Genomic DNA, 14265 nt, shown 5'->3' on the forward strand with positions numbered 1-14265 from the left:
TGGGTTTAAATCTGGGGAGTTTGGTGGCCAGAGGAGTAAAGTAAACTCACCCCCTTGCTCTTCGAACCATGCACCTACATTATCAGCTGAGTGACATGTTGCATTGTCTGCTGCTAGATGCCATTGTGTTGAGGAAAAACAAAATCCATGTAGGTGTGCCAATGATAGCCTGTGGATGCCATTGTGTTGAGGAAAAACGGTGTGCCAATGATAGCCTATGGTGATACACGACCCAGGGAATGACATGATAACATTTCCCAGACCATAATTCTCCCTCTTCTGGTTTGAACTCTCCTGACGATTGTTGCAGGGTGTGCCAATGGAACATAAAACATGATTCATCTGAAAAACCCACCTGTTGCCAATCAGTGGACATCCAGTTGCAGTATTGGCATGCAAATTCCAACCTTTGCCACCAATGAGTAGCAGTCAGCAGTGGTACTTGAGCCAGGTGCCTGCTGTGGAGGCCCATATACAGCAATGTTTACTGAATGCTCATTGAGGAGACCCTGTTGATAGCCTCTTGGTTCATCTAGTCGGTCAGTTGTGCAACAGTTGCATGTCTGTTCACCCATATACATCTCTGCAACCATTGTTCATCCCATCATCTATGGCTCATGGTGCTCTACAGTTGCCTTGGCACCAGTTTTGGATAGTGCCATTTGGCCATGCAGGGTATACTTCAACCACGGCAGCTCATTAACAGTTAAAAAACTTCGCCATCTTGGAAATGCCTCCACCCTTGGCTAGAAAGCCAATGATCATGCCTTCTTGGATGTTAGATAAGTTGCTCTGTTTTCACAATGTGACAATGATTGCGCTGTTTTCCTCATCCCCCCCCCCCCTCCCCCGCCCCCCCTCAAACATGCTTTATGTGCCCTCGACTACTATAGCAACCGCCTGCCATCTGTGAGTGATTATTGAACGTTGACATCAAACATAGGCAGTGATCAGTTAATGTGACTGGACCATGTATAATTTCGTGTCAAACACTAAACCTAAGTTCACAAATGCAGTTTATACTAAGGTACTGTATATTGAATGAGATATTGCCAGTGGAATTCAAGCAGACTAACAGTTTTCCATGGTGCAATAGCTCTGGTAGTATACACAAGTGTATCATCAAGCCATTATTAACAGCACTAAGCTCAGTTGCATGTTAGAAATTATCTGCTTCAAGCATGAAATATTTTCCAATCACATTATCTGCATTCGCATTTCTGATTTCCACATGTTCTCAGTCAAAAAGAATAGATTGATGTGCCTGCAAATTGAAATAACATTTTAAAATATATTCGTAGTGTTGATTGTATTTAATTGTAAAATTTTCATAGAAGGAAAAACAGTGTCTAGCACACTTGCATGATGTGTCATTGCTAAGAATGCACTATGAATTTCATACTCGTTTTGCCTTGAAGTCCTTCCAGCACCATTATTACAATACACAGTTTTCTTCATCCCAGTTCAAGTTTAAAAATGCATTATTGGACATTGCTTTATTAAGATAAATGTTCAAGTTCATGCCCTCTGTTATTTCAGAAAACTGGAAATAGTTATTGTGTTACACCTTGTGTTATGTTCTATTACAATCAAAAAATCATTTGGAATGTAGTAAAATACAGAGTAATCACAAACCATGTCTCCAGTTTCCTACTGCAGCTTTAAAGAACTGATACACCAATCGTATGAATGATGAATGAGTGTGCAAATACAAAGGAAAAAAATATCGGGAAAGAATACCAGTGCCATGTTACTTTCATTGAGTTGGAGATTGAAAGAATAGTAATAAATATTGCTTTGAAAAGCAGCGAGGAAGACAGTTGTCAGGAAACCAAGAGCACAACAGCTAGGGAACTGGATGATAGCTCAACCGACATCTAAATGGCAAGTGAGAAAACTGATCCGACTGATGAACTTACGAGTTCCATTTCAGATGTCACTAAGTAATGAATTATTGTAAAATGTATAGAAGTGCCATTTAATTTTTTTAAAAATTGGTTTAACTTACTTCACTTCACTTTAAAACAAAAAAAGCTAAGTATTATACTGCGTTTTACATTAACAAAATGTCTAATGCCAATAACACTGTGATATGAAGTGTTCTATCCTTGCTCATTTCCTTGTGTTCCCACACATTTCAGAAAGCAGCTGTCAGCACACTCACATGTAAGTGGCAGTGAGTCATGCAACAGGTAGCATATTATAACCGACTTGCCTATAGCACTTTCAATGGCATTTTGTGAGCCATTCATTCAGCAGATGTTTGGAACACAGCATCCAAGCTTAGCTGCCTTGCCAAATTATTCAGTTGCCAAGGACCTCATATCTGTGAGACACTGTTGAGACATAGTTGATCTGAGAATTTTTACCACCAAGTGGAGTGCTGAATAACATTTCTGCTTCAGATGTTGTCACTGGACTGTGCAAAGTTACACATTCATTCAGAAATGAGCTTGAAATTTTAAGCTTATGCATTGTACTCTAGAGGTATAATGGTTACAAAGAAATTTATTCAAAGTTGGGTGTAAGAAGTGTTTTCAAGTATTTAATTTCTTCCTTTAAATGTGTTGTGATATCATTATGGTATTCATTGGTAAATAACGTGAATGCTTCAGTGACCTGATTGTCAATCATCTGTGAGTGTTTTTGCAAAAACCCAAACATTTCATCTAAAATGTTCACCGTTTCTTATTGGCTTTCAAGTTAGACACTACATTGTCAGTAATAATGTAAAATACATTTATCTCGAATAAATATTCTGAATTCACATCTGTCACTTAATTCCTGGTTTCGTCATGAAATAATATCCTCTTTTCTATTGTGCACCTCTGGAAATTCAGAATCAATCAAAATTACCCTGGTAACAACTTTAGATTCTGGGAGAATGGTGTCTCAATTTTTGTGAAAATATTTTAAGTCATTTAATAAGCTCTCTAAGTGTCTTACTTCAACATCAGTGGTAGTATTTAGAGTTTGTAATGACTTTTTTTCTGTAGTCAATTGATACCATTAACTGTAGCCAAATTGATGCCATGATTAAACACTTGAAGCATCTCACGTATCCTAAACACCCCGTGCCACAGAACCTGTTGTAGCTGATTAAATTAACTTCTGAGAGTTCAGAAGCAACTGCAGTTTTATCCAAGTTATCTGCAATTGGTTTTACAGCTTCAACCCGAGCTCTCCTACAGAAATCAGACATGGAATAAAAAAACTTCCAACACCTAGTTGCAGAATTTTCAATCATTGTGGACTGCAAATGACCATATTGTAAAGATGCTGACTCCCTCTGAAGAAAGTATCTTCTCCATGACAACTCTCAGCTGCATGTGCTCTATATCAGCCAATGGCAAGTACACACAGAAAATTTTGCAAGAGGGTCCCATTGAAGAAATGGAAAATCCAGGATGGAATTTAAAAATTATGAAAAGGAAAGTTTCTACTCACCATGTGCTGAGTCACAGATAGGCACAACAAAAAGGCAGTCTCAATTAAAGCTTTCAGCCATTAAGGCACACAAATGCAACTCACACACACAACTGTAGCCTCAGGCAACTGCTTCTTATCATGTTATTCTGTTATCATAACATTGTCCACTATATTCGCTATCAGGAATTGAGCATTTCACAAGTATTGATTCTATTTATATGTGCACTAGTAAGTCCTCTTTTCTAATTATAATCTACAAATTTCAAGAACCATTCATTTATCTCATATGCTTCAGTTTCCTTACAGAAGTAAATATAATGCAGGATGAATGTTGTCTTTTCAACATGATTTGAATCAGGAGTTGCATCAACAATAATTGAATAATAGAACTCATTTTGTCTTTGTTTCAAGATGGAACTCCTGATGTTATGGGCACAACTAGCAATAAATTCGTTCTGAGTATCACTTTGCAGATGATATGCTTGTAAATGCTTATAGCTTCTTGTCCATCTCTGACTTTGCTAATGTGTTTTGCAAGAACTGTATCATAGTTATTCAATAGTTTTAATATCCTGAGGAAATTGCCATTATTTAGTTCTCCAGTTTTACTGAGATGGACTCCTGAAGGTCAAGCCTCTTTGACAAAGAAATAATGTCTCATAAAGTAACATGAGAGTTCCCATGTAAATTGATTGTCCTTAGAATAAACAAAAGAAGAACATTACCTCTTTACTTCCAAGCATCAGTATGCTCAATGTTACCCCTTTCTCATCATTTCATTTCTTCCTTTTACAGTTCTTTCACGACAACATCTCATATATATGCATAGAAATATTTTTTGTTTGTACTCTTGAATGCAAGATATTTTCTATGTATTTTGTCTAAAATCATCTTGGAATGAAGTGCATTATAATTGAATGTTGTTGTCAATCCTACCAAATTATAATGACATTTCACAGCTGTTGCCAGGTACATTTGTTGGGAAAATATTTTGTTAAGATTTCCGACAATATTTAAAGATAGTGGTTCTTGGACTCCAACACAAGGTGATATTAGTGGATTAGGTCTAAAGAAAATATTGTGCATGCAAGATTAAACATAAAATTGAATTGTATTCAATCTGTCTGGAAGATGATAAAAGGGAAGAACTGAAGTGTAAATCAAAGATGTAGAGTAGATGAGCAGTGCTGGGTGCTGGGGGAATGTTCCTCTATTTACTGTATGATAAAAAATTAGTATACAATATCAAACAATGGAAACTCCAGGTAGGAATATCAGCAATGTAGGAAAAGACAGACTGCTTCTTACTGTAAAGAAGACACTTCAAGCTACAGACAGGAACAGTTAAAAGACACTCACATACAGCTTTTGATCACAGCCTTCATCAGTTAAAAGACACTCACAGCTTTCGATCACTACCTTCATCAGTTAAAAAAACCACACACACACACACACACACACACACACACACACACACACACACACACTCACTCACTCAAAAAGCAAGCACACCTCATGCACACACAACCACCAACTCCAGCATCTTGGGCCAGAATGCAACATCAAACGGTGGGATGCAAGCAAGAGGGAGCGGGGAAGGGGAAGGGATGTAGGATATGGGTGGGGAGATAGATGAATGCTGTCCGATGGAGTGTGCATGGACTAGGCTGCCAACAGGTGTGGTGTCAGGAGGTTGTGGGGCAGAGAGGTGGGGAAAAGGGAGCAAAAAAGGAGAGGAGTGGGGAAAGATGGGCTGATGCATCGGCAGAGGACTGCAAATAAACAGGGTGGGAGACTGATAGGACAGGAGAGATGGAAACTGTTGGGTGGAGGGTGTGGGGACTGCATGTTACCATAGGTTGAGACCAGGGTAATTACAGAAAGTGTTGTAAGGATAACTCCCCCCTGCTTGGTTAAGAAAAGCTGGTGGTAGAGGGAAGGATCCAAATGGTTTGGGTAGTGAAACAGCCATTGAAATCAAATGTGTTATGTTCAGCTGCATGTTTTGGTGCAGGATGGTCTACTTTACTCTTGGCCAAAGTTTGGCAGTGGGCATTCATCCTGTGGACAGCTTGTGAGTAATCATATCAATACAAAAATCTGTGCAATGATTGTGGCAGAGCTGGTAAAAGACATGGCTGCTTTCGCAGGCGTCCTGGCTTCTCGTGGGTGTGAGAGGACTGCAATAGGAAGTGCTCGGTGGGTGGATTGGGCAGGTTTGGCACCTGGGCCTTCAATGCGGCTATGATCCTTGTGCAAGGGGTTGGGATTGGGAGTGGCGGCATAGGGATGGACTAGGATGTTGTGGATGTTGGGTGGGTGACAGAACACTGCCTTAGGAGGGGTGGGAAGTATCTTGGGTAGGATGTCCCTCATTTCAGGGCATGGTGATATCTAATCAAAGCCCAGGGAAAGGATGTGGTTCAGTTGTCCCAGTCCAATGTGGTACTGGGTGATGAAGGGGACACTCCTTTGTGGCTGCTTCTGGGGAGGGGGATTGGGGGTGTGAGGGGAAATAATGGCACAGGAGATCTGTTTGCAGACTAGGTCTGGGAGTATTGTTTATCTGTGAAGGCCTTGGTGAGACCCTCAGCATACTGGGCATGGGAATTTTTGTCACTGCCTACTGAGCATGGGAATTTTTGTCACTGCAGCTATATTGCCCCCGGGTGGCCAGGTTATATGGGGGGAGGGGGGGGGGTATTTTGGTGTGAAGGGGATAACAGCTATCAAAATGCAGACACTGTTGGTCGTTGGTGGGTTTAATACGCAGATGAAACCATCAGAGAGGAGGAATCAACATCTAGGAATGTGGCACTCTGGGATGAGGAGGACCAGATGGGAGAGAAAGCATTGAGGTTGTGAAGGAATGAAGATAAGATGTCTTGGCCCTGAGTCCAGATCATAAAGATATCATCAGTGAACCTAGACCAGACTATGTGTTTGGTGTTCTGGGAGGCTAGGAAGGTCTCCTCTAGATGCCCCATAAAAAGGTTGGTGTAGGAGGATGCTGTGTGGGTGCCCATGGCTGTGCTGCATATTTGTTTATGCACCTTCTCTTCAAATGAGAAGTAGTTGTGTGTTAGAATAAAGTTAGTAAGGTGTATGAGGAATGAGGTAGTGGTTTTAGAGTCTGAAGGATATTGGAAAACGTAGTGTTCAATAGCTGTAAGACCATGGGCATTAGGGATGGTTGTGTATAGGGAAGTGGTGTCGACAGTGACAAGAAGGGATCCAGGATGTAAAGGGGTGGGAATGGTGGAGAGTCAGTAAAGGAAGTGGTAGGTGTCTTTGTCATGGAAGGCTAAATTACGGGCATTCAGTTGAAGTTGTTGGTCTGTGAGCACCAGAACTCTTTCAGTGGAGACACAGTAACCAGCCAGAATGGGGCATCCACAGTTGTTGGGTTAGTGGATTTAGAGGAGCATGTAGGAATTGATTGTGAGGGGTGTCATAGGGGTGAGGAGGAAATGGATTCATGGCAGATGTACTGGGAAGGGTCTGAGGCTTTAAGCTGGGATTGGAGTTTGTGTTGGGCTTGTGGGATGGGAATACTCTGGCAGAGTTTATAGGTGTAGGAGTCAGATAATTGGTGGAGGCCTTCTTTCAGGTAGACACTGTGATTCATAAGAACAGTGGTGAAATCTTTGTCTGCAGCTAGGATAATGAGGTCAGGATTTGTTTTGAGGCTGTGTATGGCTGTTCTTTCTTCTACTGAAGGGTTGGTCTTCTGAGGAAGGAACTTGGGGAAGGATGGTGAGACTAGCTTGGAGTTAAGGAATTCCTGGCAGGTGACCAACAGGTGGTTAGATGAGGTGGGGGGGGGGGGGGGAGGTTCACAGTTAGATGGTGGTAAAAACTTGAAGAACATTGAACCCTCCCTCCTACAGTTCATATCACCATCCAAATGTGATCTCCCCCCCCCCCCCCCCCCCCCCCCCCCCCCCAAAAAAAAAAAAAAAAAAAAAAAAATCACATAACCATCCATTGGTCACATTACAGGGATTCCTTACCTGGAACTTAGCCTCATCATCCTACCCCCTTCCTCAGAACACCAACCTTTTAGTAGAAGAAAGAACAGCCATACACAACCTCAAAACAAATCCTGACCTAATCATCCCAGCTGCAGACAAAGATTCCACCACTATTGTCCCGAATCACAGTGACTACCTGGCAGAAGGTCTCTGCCAATTATCTAACTCCTCCATCTGTAAACTCTGCCAGTATGATCCCATCCCAGAAGTCCAACACAAACTCCAATTCCTGCTTAAAACCATAGACCCTTCCCAGAACATCTTCCCTGAATCCATTTCCTTCCTCACCCCTATGACACCCAGCACACCCAACTTCTACATGCTCCCCAAGACCCACAGACCCAACAATTCTGGATGCCCCATTGCTCACTGACCAACTACTTCCAATGATCTAGCCTCCCACATCAAAGACACCAATTACTACCCACTACCTCATTCCTCATACACTTTATTAACTTTGTTATAACCCACAACTACATCTCATTTGAAGGTAAGGATCATAAACCACAGACAAGGACACCCACATGGCATCCTCCTTTGCCAACCTTTTTATGGGCCATCTAGAGGAGATCTTCTTAGCCTCCCTAAACACAAAACACCTAGTCTGGTTCAGGTTCATTGATCAGGTTCATTGATATCATCTTCATGATCTGGACTCATGGCCAATACACCCTGTCTTCATTCATTCACAACATCAACACTTCATCTCCCATCTGCTTCATGTGGTCCTCCTCAGCCCAGTGTGCCCTGTCCTAGATGTTGACCTCCTCCTCTCTGATGGCTTCATCTGCACATTAAACCCACCCACCTCTAATAGTATCTGCATTTTGACAGCTGTCATCCCTTTCACAACAAAAAAATCCCTCCTGCGTAGCCTGGCCACTGAGGGACAGCATAGCTGCAGTTACAAAAATTCACAGACGCCTTCACAGACAGGCATTACCCCCCAGACCTAGTCTGCAAACAGTTCTCCCATGCCATTTCCCCTCACACCCCCAAGAACTAGCCACAAAAGACTGTTACCCCTTCATCATCCAGTACCACCCTGGTCTAGAACAATTGAACCACATCCTTCACCAGGGCTTTGATTACCTACCTTCATACCCTGACATGAGGGATGTTCTGCCCAAGATTCTTCCCACCCCTCCTGAAAAGGTGTTCATTTACCAGCTCTGCTGCAGTCATTGCACAGATTTTTATAATGATATGATTATCAACCAGCTTTCCATCAGGATGAACAGCTACTGCCAAACTGTGGCCAAGAGCAAGGTAGACCACCCTGTAGTGCAATATGCAGCTGAACATGACACATCTGATTTCAATGGCTGCTTCACTACCCTGACCATCTGTATCCTTCCCTCCACCAGCAACTTTTCTTAACTGTGCATGTAGGAGTTATCCGTGCAATACATTCTCCACTCCTGTAATTACCCTGGTCTCAACCTATGGTAACATGCTATCGCCACACCCTCCGGCCAACAGCCCCTGCCCCCTTCATCCTATCATTCTCCCACCCTGTTTATTTGCAGCCCTCTGCCAATGCATAAGCCCATCTTCCCTCACTCCTCTCCTTTTTTGCTCCCTTTTCCCCCCACCTCTCTGGCCAACAACCTCCAGGCTGTGTACATTTTGGTAGTGCAGGCCCTGCGCACTCTACCAGACAGCATTTGTCTGTCTCAGCACCCATATACTACTGTCCCACTCTCTTCTCCACCTCCTCCAGGTTGCTATTTGCATCTCACACGACACGGAATTCCAGCTCGAGATGCTGGAGTTGGCAATAATGTGTGCATGAGTTGTACTTGCTTTTGTGTGTGTGTGTGTGTGTGTGTGTGTGTGTGTGTGTGTGTGTGTGTTTTACTGACAAGGGCTGTGGCCAAAAGCTTAGTGTGAGTGTTTTTTAATTATGCATGTCTGAAACTTGACATGTCTTCTTTACAGTAAGTAGCAATCTGTTTTTTTCTACATTATTTTACAATATTGGTGTGGCATTTACTAGCTTAGCACCTGGAGGATCCAAACCCTTGAGAGACTTGGTTGCCCCATGAGGCTTGGGTTCCTGGTATTTTACCCACAGCACCCCACTTCCCACACTCCCCCCACCCCCACTTGTCAGGCTGGAGTACAGAGTTATAAATACAGAATCAAATAGAGTTAAAGCAGAAATAGGTCTAATACCAAAAAAATTCTTTCTTACAGACTAAATAGTCTGATAATAAATATAGATGTTTTCTGCAGATTTTGATTCTGCAAGGTTGTAATTACAATTGATTACAGATAAAAGTTCCATGCATTGATTTTGTATGCATAATGACTCAGAAGAGTTATTTTTACAAACTAAAACATGTAAAATGTCTTTCCAGTGGACTCGGGTATTTTCAGGGGTCTGAAATTCAGTGCAGTCTTTCAAATATTCGTTACTTGTGGACCAAATCATATGGGAGGTGATCCTCCTTACTAGCTTTCATGTAGAGTGGAATCAGGCACAAGAAAACATTTGTCCTTTGTAGCTTCCCCAAAACCAGGAACTGTATTTTTGTTCTTAAAAGTGCAACATTAATATCAAATGTTTCACTCTGTGGGAGTCTGTAGTTCATTACCACATTGATTTTGTCACATGAAAATGTATTCCCTTCATAACTGAGATTCATTCCATATCTAGTGTGTACTATGTCTAGTGTGCAGGTTTCTGCTCAGTTCCCCTACCGTTAATACATCATAATTTGTGTGCTGGAAGCATAGCTTCCTAATTTCTATGTTTGTATTTCTAATTTTTTTATTTACACAAGAGTTGTAAATTAAAACATGCCTGGATGACATCATAATGACTATAACATTTCTACATTCATTAATTTTTAAGAAGTTATGTAGAGATCTCAGACAAGCATCTCAATCATTCTTTGCTATGTCATTCATATGCATAATACAGACTATGAAATCATTTTGTTATAGCATGAACTTTGGGATTTTATGACAGGGACATATTTCATAACTGCGTTGGGGTTGACAATGCTAATAGCTTGAAGCTCTTTATCAATATCTTGCAGAATGTTTGATAGTTTTCTGCTGTGCCTGCCTGCTAGGAAAAGAGTGCCACTCTTTTTGCTTCCTGATTTCTACTTTATATTTCGATACACATTCATATCCACATCACCGAAACTTTTATAAAGTTCAGTATTGTCTGTACAGGAATTATTATTGTCAGTTGAAGATAGGACATTGACACTTTTTTTTCTACAACAGAGATGTGTTTTGTGTAGTATAATGGAAATTTAGGTCTTGATTTTAATGCCATGATGTATTAAAATGATAGTCAGCTTCGTAATTCTTGATATAATATGGATATACCAGTATAACTCTGAAGCATAGTGACAGCTGTGTGCCATTGGTGTGCATCCAATCTAAATAGCAAGAAGTATGAGCAACAGTACATGGAAAGAATTTTTAAAAAATAAATGCTTGTAACAATGACTACTGACTGGCTTTAATTATAATTAGTTATATAATTAATTATGCACATAAAAGTTAACAAGCAGATGCTACCAGTGCATGTGATTTTATATCTGTTAAACTTAATTCTTGTATGTGAATTGGAAGCTAAACCTGAATAAAAATACCTGTTAAATTACATGTGTAAGCAGTTGAAAAGCCTAAAATCATTCAGTTATTTTCATTGCAAATTGAGGTCTTAGATTGTGTTAACTACTACTTAGATGTACATTATACCATGTACATTATAAGATTAGACAAAATACAGGGTGTGTAAAAAAGATGACCCGATCTCAAAACTCCATATTTATTGGTAAAAATGTACTACAGGAATGGGATGAATTGTAAAATATACACAAAATCTTCAAGTTTTAGCTATGCTGTTACAAATACTCTGTGTCCACCAGAAGCAGCACGAACAACATCTAGATGATAAGCTAAATTTATCGTAAGCTTTATATAATGCATCTGCTTGTACATAAGTTATGGCAGCTGTTATTCTGTTCTTCACTTCTTTTATGTTACAAGGTAAAGGAGAGGTGACAACACATTCCTTCACGTATTCCCTAAGAACAAATTGCATGGCTTTATCTCTGCCTATCGTGTAAGCCAAGAAAGCAGGGCAGTGTCTTGTGGTCTCGTGCATCCTATCCAGTGTCAAGGCAGTGTGTCATTGAGAAACTGAAATATGTTGTTGTGCTAGTGTGGTGGATCTCCATCCTGTTGGAAAATGAAGTCATCGGAGTCCTCCTGAAATTGTGGAAAAAGCCAGTTCCACAGCATTTGAAGATGGCCCAACACTGGTTAGGGCACACGAGACCCTGAGACACTGCCCTTCATTCTTGGCCTCCCAGATCACCAGACCTGACCACATGAAATGTTTTCTTGTGAGGGTGTGCGAAGGAAAGTGTATTCATCTCCCCTTTACATTGTAACATAGAAGAAGTAACAAACGGAATAACAGCCGCCATAACTTCTGTAAAAGCAGATACATTATGTAAAGTTTGACGAATTTAGTTATCGTTTAGATGTTGTTTGTGATACTGCTGGTGGGCACACAGTGCTTTTGTAATTGCATAGCAAAAACTTATTAAATTTTGTGAGTATTTTGCAATTTGTCCATGACAGTAATACGTTTTTATCAATAACTATGGAGTTTTGAAATCAGATCAGTCTTTTTGAAACACTCTGTCCAAAGCCAGGTGTAGATGCTGTGGAGGGTGACACTGTATTAGTTTCCTTGAGCCTGTCAGCAAAATAAAAATGCAGTATATGCAGAAAAAGGGAAGATAGGATGGAAAGTAGTTGTTTAAGGGATAGAGCCATGTTGGGTTGTTCTATTGTGTTACATTTTCTACCTTGTATGGGAGAGTTAAGAAAATGAACAGTGCAGATGGCTAGGAAAACCAGTGTGTGAAAATATGGAGTGGAATAAATACATGAACTCAGTGGTAGGTATAGCAAATGGCCAGGTTCAATCTGCTCGTAGGATATAGGGAAGCTGTGGCCCACACACAAAAAAAGGCTGCTTAAAAAACACCTTTATACCCTATATTGAGAACAGAAAATGTAAATTTTTATTACTGTATTTTTATCTGTTGTCCATGTTTTTCCTTGCAGTAATAAAACATTTGTTGGTTTTGTGTTTATTAGTTTTCTCTGCAGTTGCTTTATTTATTAAAGCTGATGTCTTTTCTGTATTGCTGGAAACCCATTGATACTTCTTACTCTTAGTTATGACTTATCTTTTAGTGGGTATAACTATGTGAAAGTGTTGTTGCTCTACTTTAGATTTTATTTTTATTTATTTGATTGCAGTTCTGTTCTCTTAAGCTGGCAGGTTGTCTGAAGGCATATCTGATGTTGCCTTGTGATACTATTTTGGCACAAGTTATTTCATATTATGGGATGCTAGAAGGGATTATTTAATCTCTCAACTGGGAATTTAATTTGGAGAAACTGAAGAGCACAATTTGCATATTCTCTTTACAGCCACATAAAAAACCGAAATCCTAACTAAAACTATAACTGCAGTTCAAAACTGTCATATGAGATTGTTTGAAGTATTCAGTAAGCATCAGTGTTGCAGTAACCACTAAAACGTTAGTTTTAACTCTTACTCTCCATCCACTATTGTGTCTTCTACACATCTGCCTATTGTTCATAATTTTGCTTTCATTATTCTATCATTCGTAAAAATAAGTCTCATTAATGTCTTTTTGTTGTGTTGCAGCATGCTGATGCTCACAATTACAGAGTAATGACTATTAAACATGGTGCTACATCCACTGATGGACGAGTTAGTCATAATGACTCAAAAGAGATGCAGGTAATTTCTCATTGTGACTGAAAAAATTGTTTTATGTCGTTGAACAAGACTAGCTATAATTCCTCTTTAACAGTACTGCTGTGATGGGTCAGGACCAAAATATAATTGTGCACGTCTCACCAGCTGAGTACATTTATCCACTGTACTGACCCACACATACAACATTGCACATTAAAAGATCTACCTATGGAAACTGCCCAGTTGTGAACAGAAATGTGTTGTAACAATTTCTGCAAAATAGTTGACTTGAATGAGAGGGTATATCTTGGTAATTCACATTTGATACACACTGTAAAACATTAAAATTGAGAAAAAAGATGTATTAAGAGAACAGTGTCATAAAACATTGTATTGGAACAATACATATCCAAACATATAAAGTAGAAAATTAGAAAAATTTTACAGACTTACGTAACTACTTTTTCCTGATTGGTTTTTAAAGGGTTGGCTGGGGGTTTAGGAAGAAGAGGAAGTGATCTCCAGCTCCCTTACTTAGTGTTACTGGTGAGAAGTAAAATGCACAGAAGTAACATATGCTTAGAAGCTACATATAATTAAAGTTGAAGTTGTTTTGTGAAGTAAGGGATGTAATTACTGGTGAGTAAATTTGTCATCAACCAGAAGGTTAATTTGAACACTACAGTGCTTTACTAGGCTTTGTCCTGTTGTAGGTGTTATGCTCTTACCATCCTCTAAACTTTGATCTAATTTAGGCAGCTCATTACAGAGTGATCTACGGTTTAACATGGACTCCAAACTGTGGTGCAATTCAGCATTTTTCAAATTAAATCACTCCCAGAGGTTAAAAGCAGTGATAAATGCCAGATAAAAGACCTAGGACTGACAATGGATCGAACCCCAGACCTCTGAATCTGTAGTCTGGCTTTTAACAACTGAGCTGTTGAGCCTTTCCAATCATAAATAATGGTTGATTGGTTAGTTAGTCACATGTTGCATACATCATTTGAATGATTTTTTTATCAA

The 14265-nt window shown here is 40.0% G+C and overlaps 1 protein-coding gene across 1 annotated transcript in view; it reads left to right on the plus strand.

Moving 5' to 3' along the window:
• LOC126174771 (intermembrane lipid transfer protein VPS13D) overlaps positions 1-14265 on the plus strand; it is a 531199-nt gene that overhangs the window by 454917 nt on the left and 62017 nt on the right. The window contains 1 exon segment of the mRNA XM_049921112.1: positions 13186-13281. Within this exon segment, the coding sequence (XP_049777069.1) occupies positions 13186-13281 (96 nt within the window).

Source organism: Schistocerca cancellata, chromosome 3 (assembly GCF_023864275.1).
Source record: "Schistocerca cancellata isolate TAMUIC-IGC-003103 chromosome 3, iqSchCanc2.1, whole genome shotgun sequence".
Classification (NCBI taxonomy): Eukaryota; Metazoa; Arthropoda; class Insecta; order Orthoptera; family Acrididae; genus Schistocerca; species Schistocerca cancellata.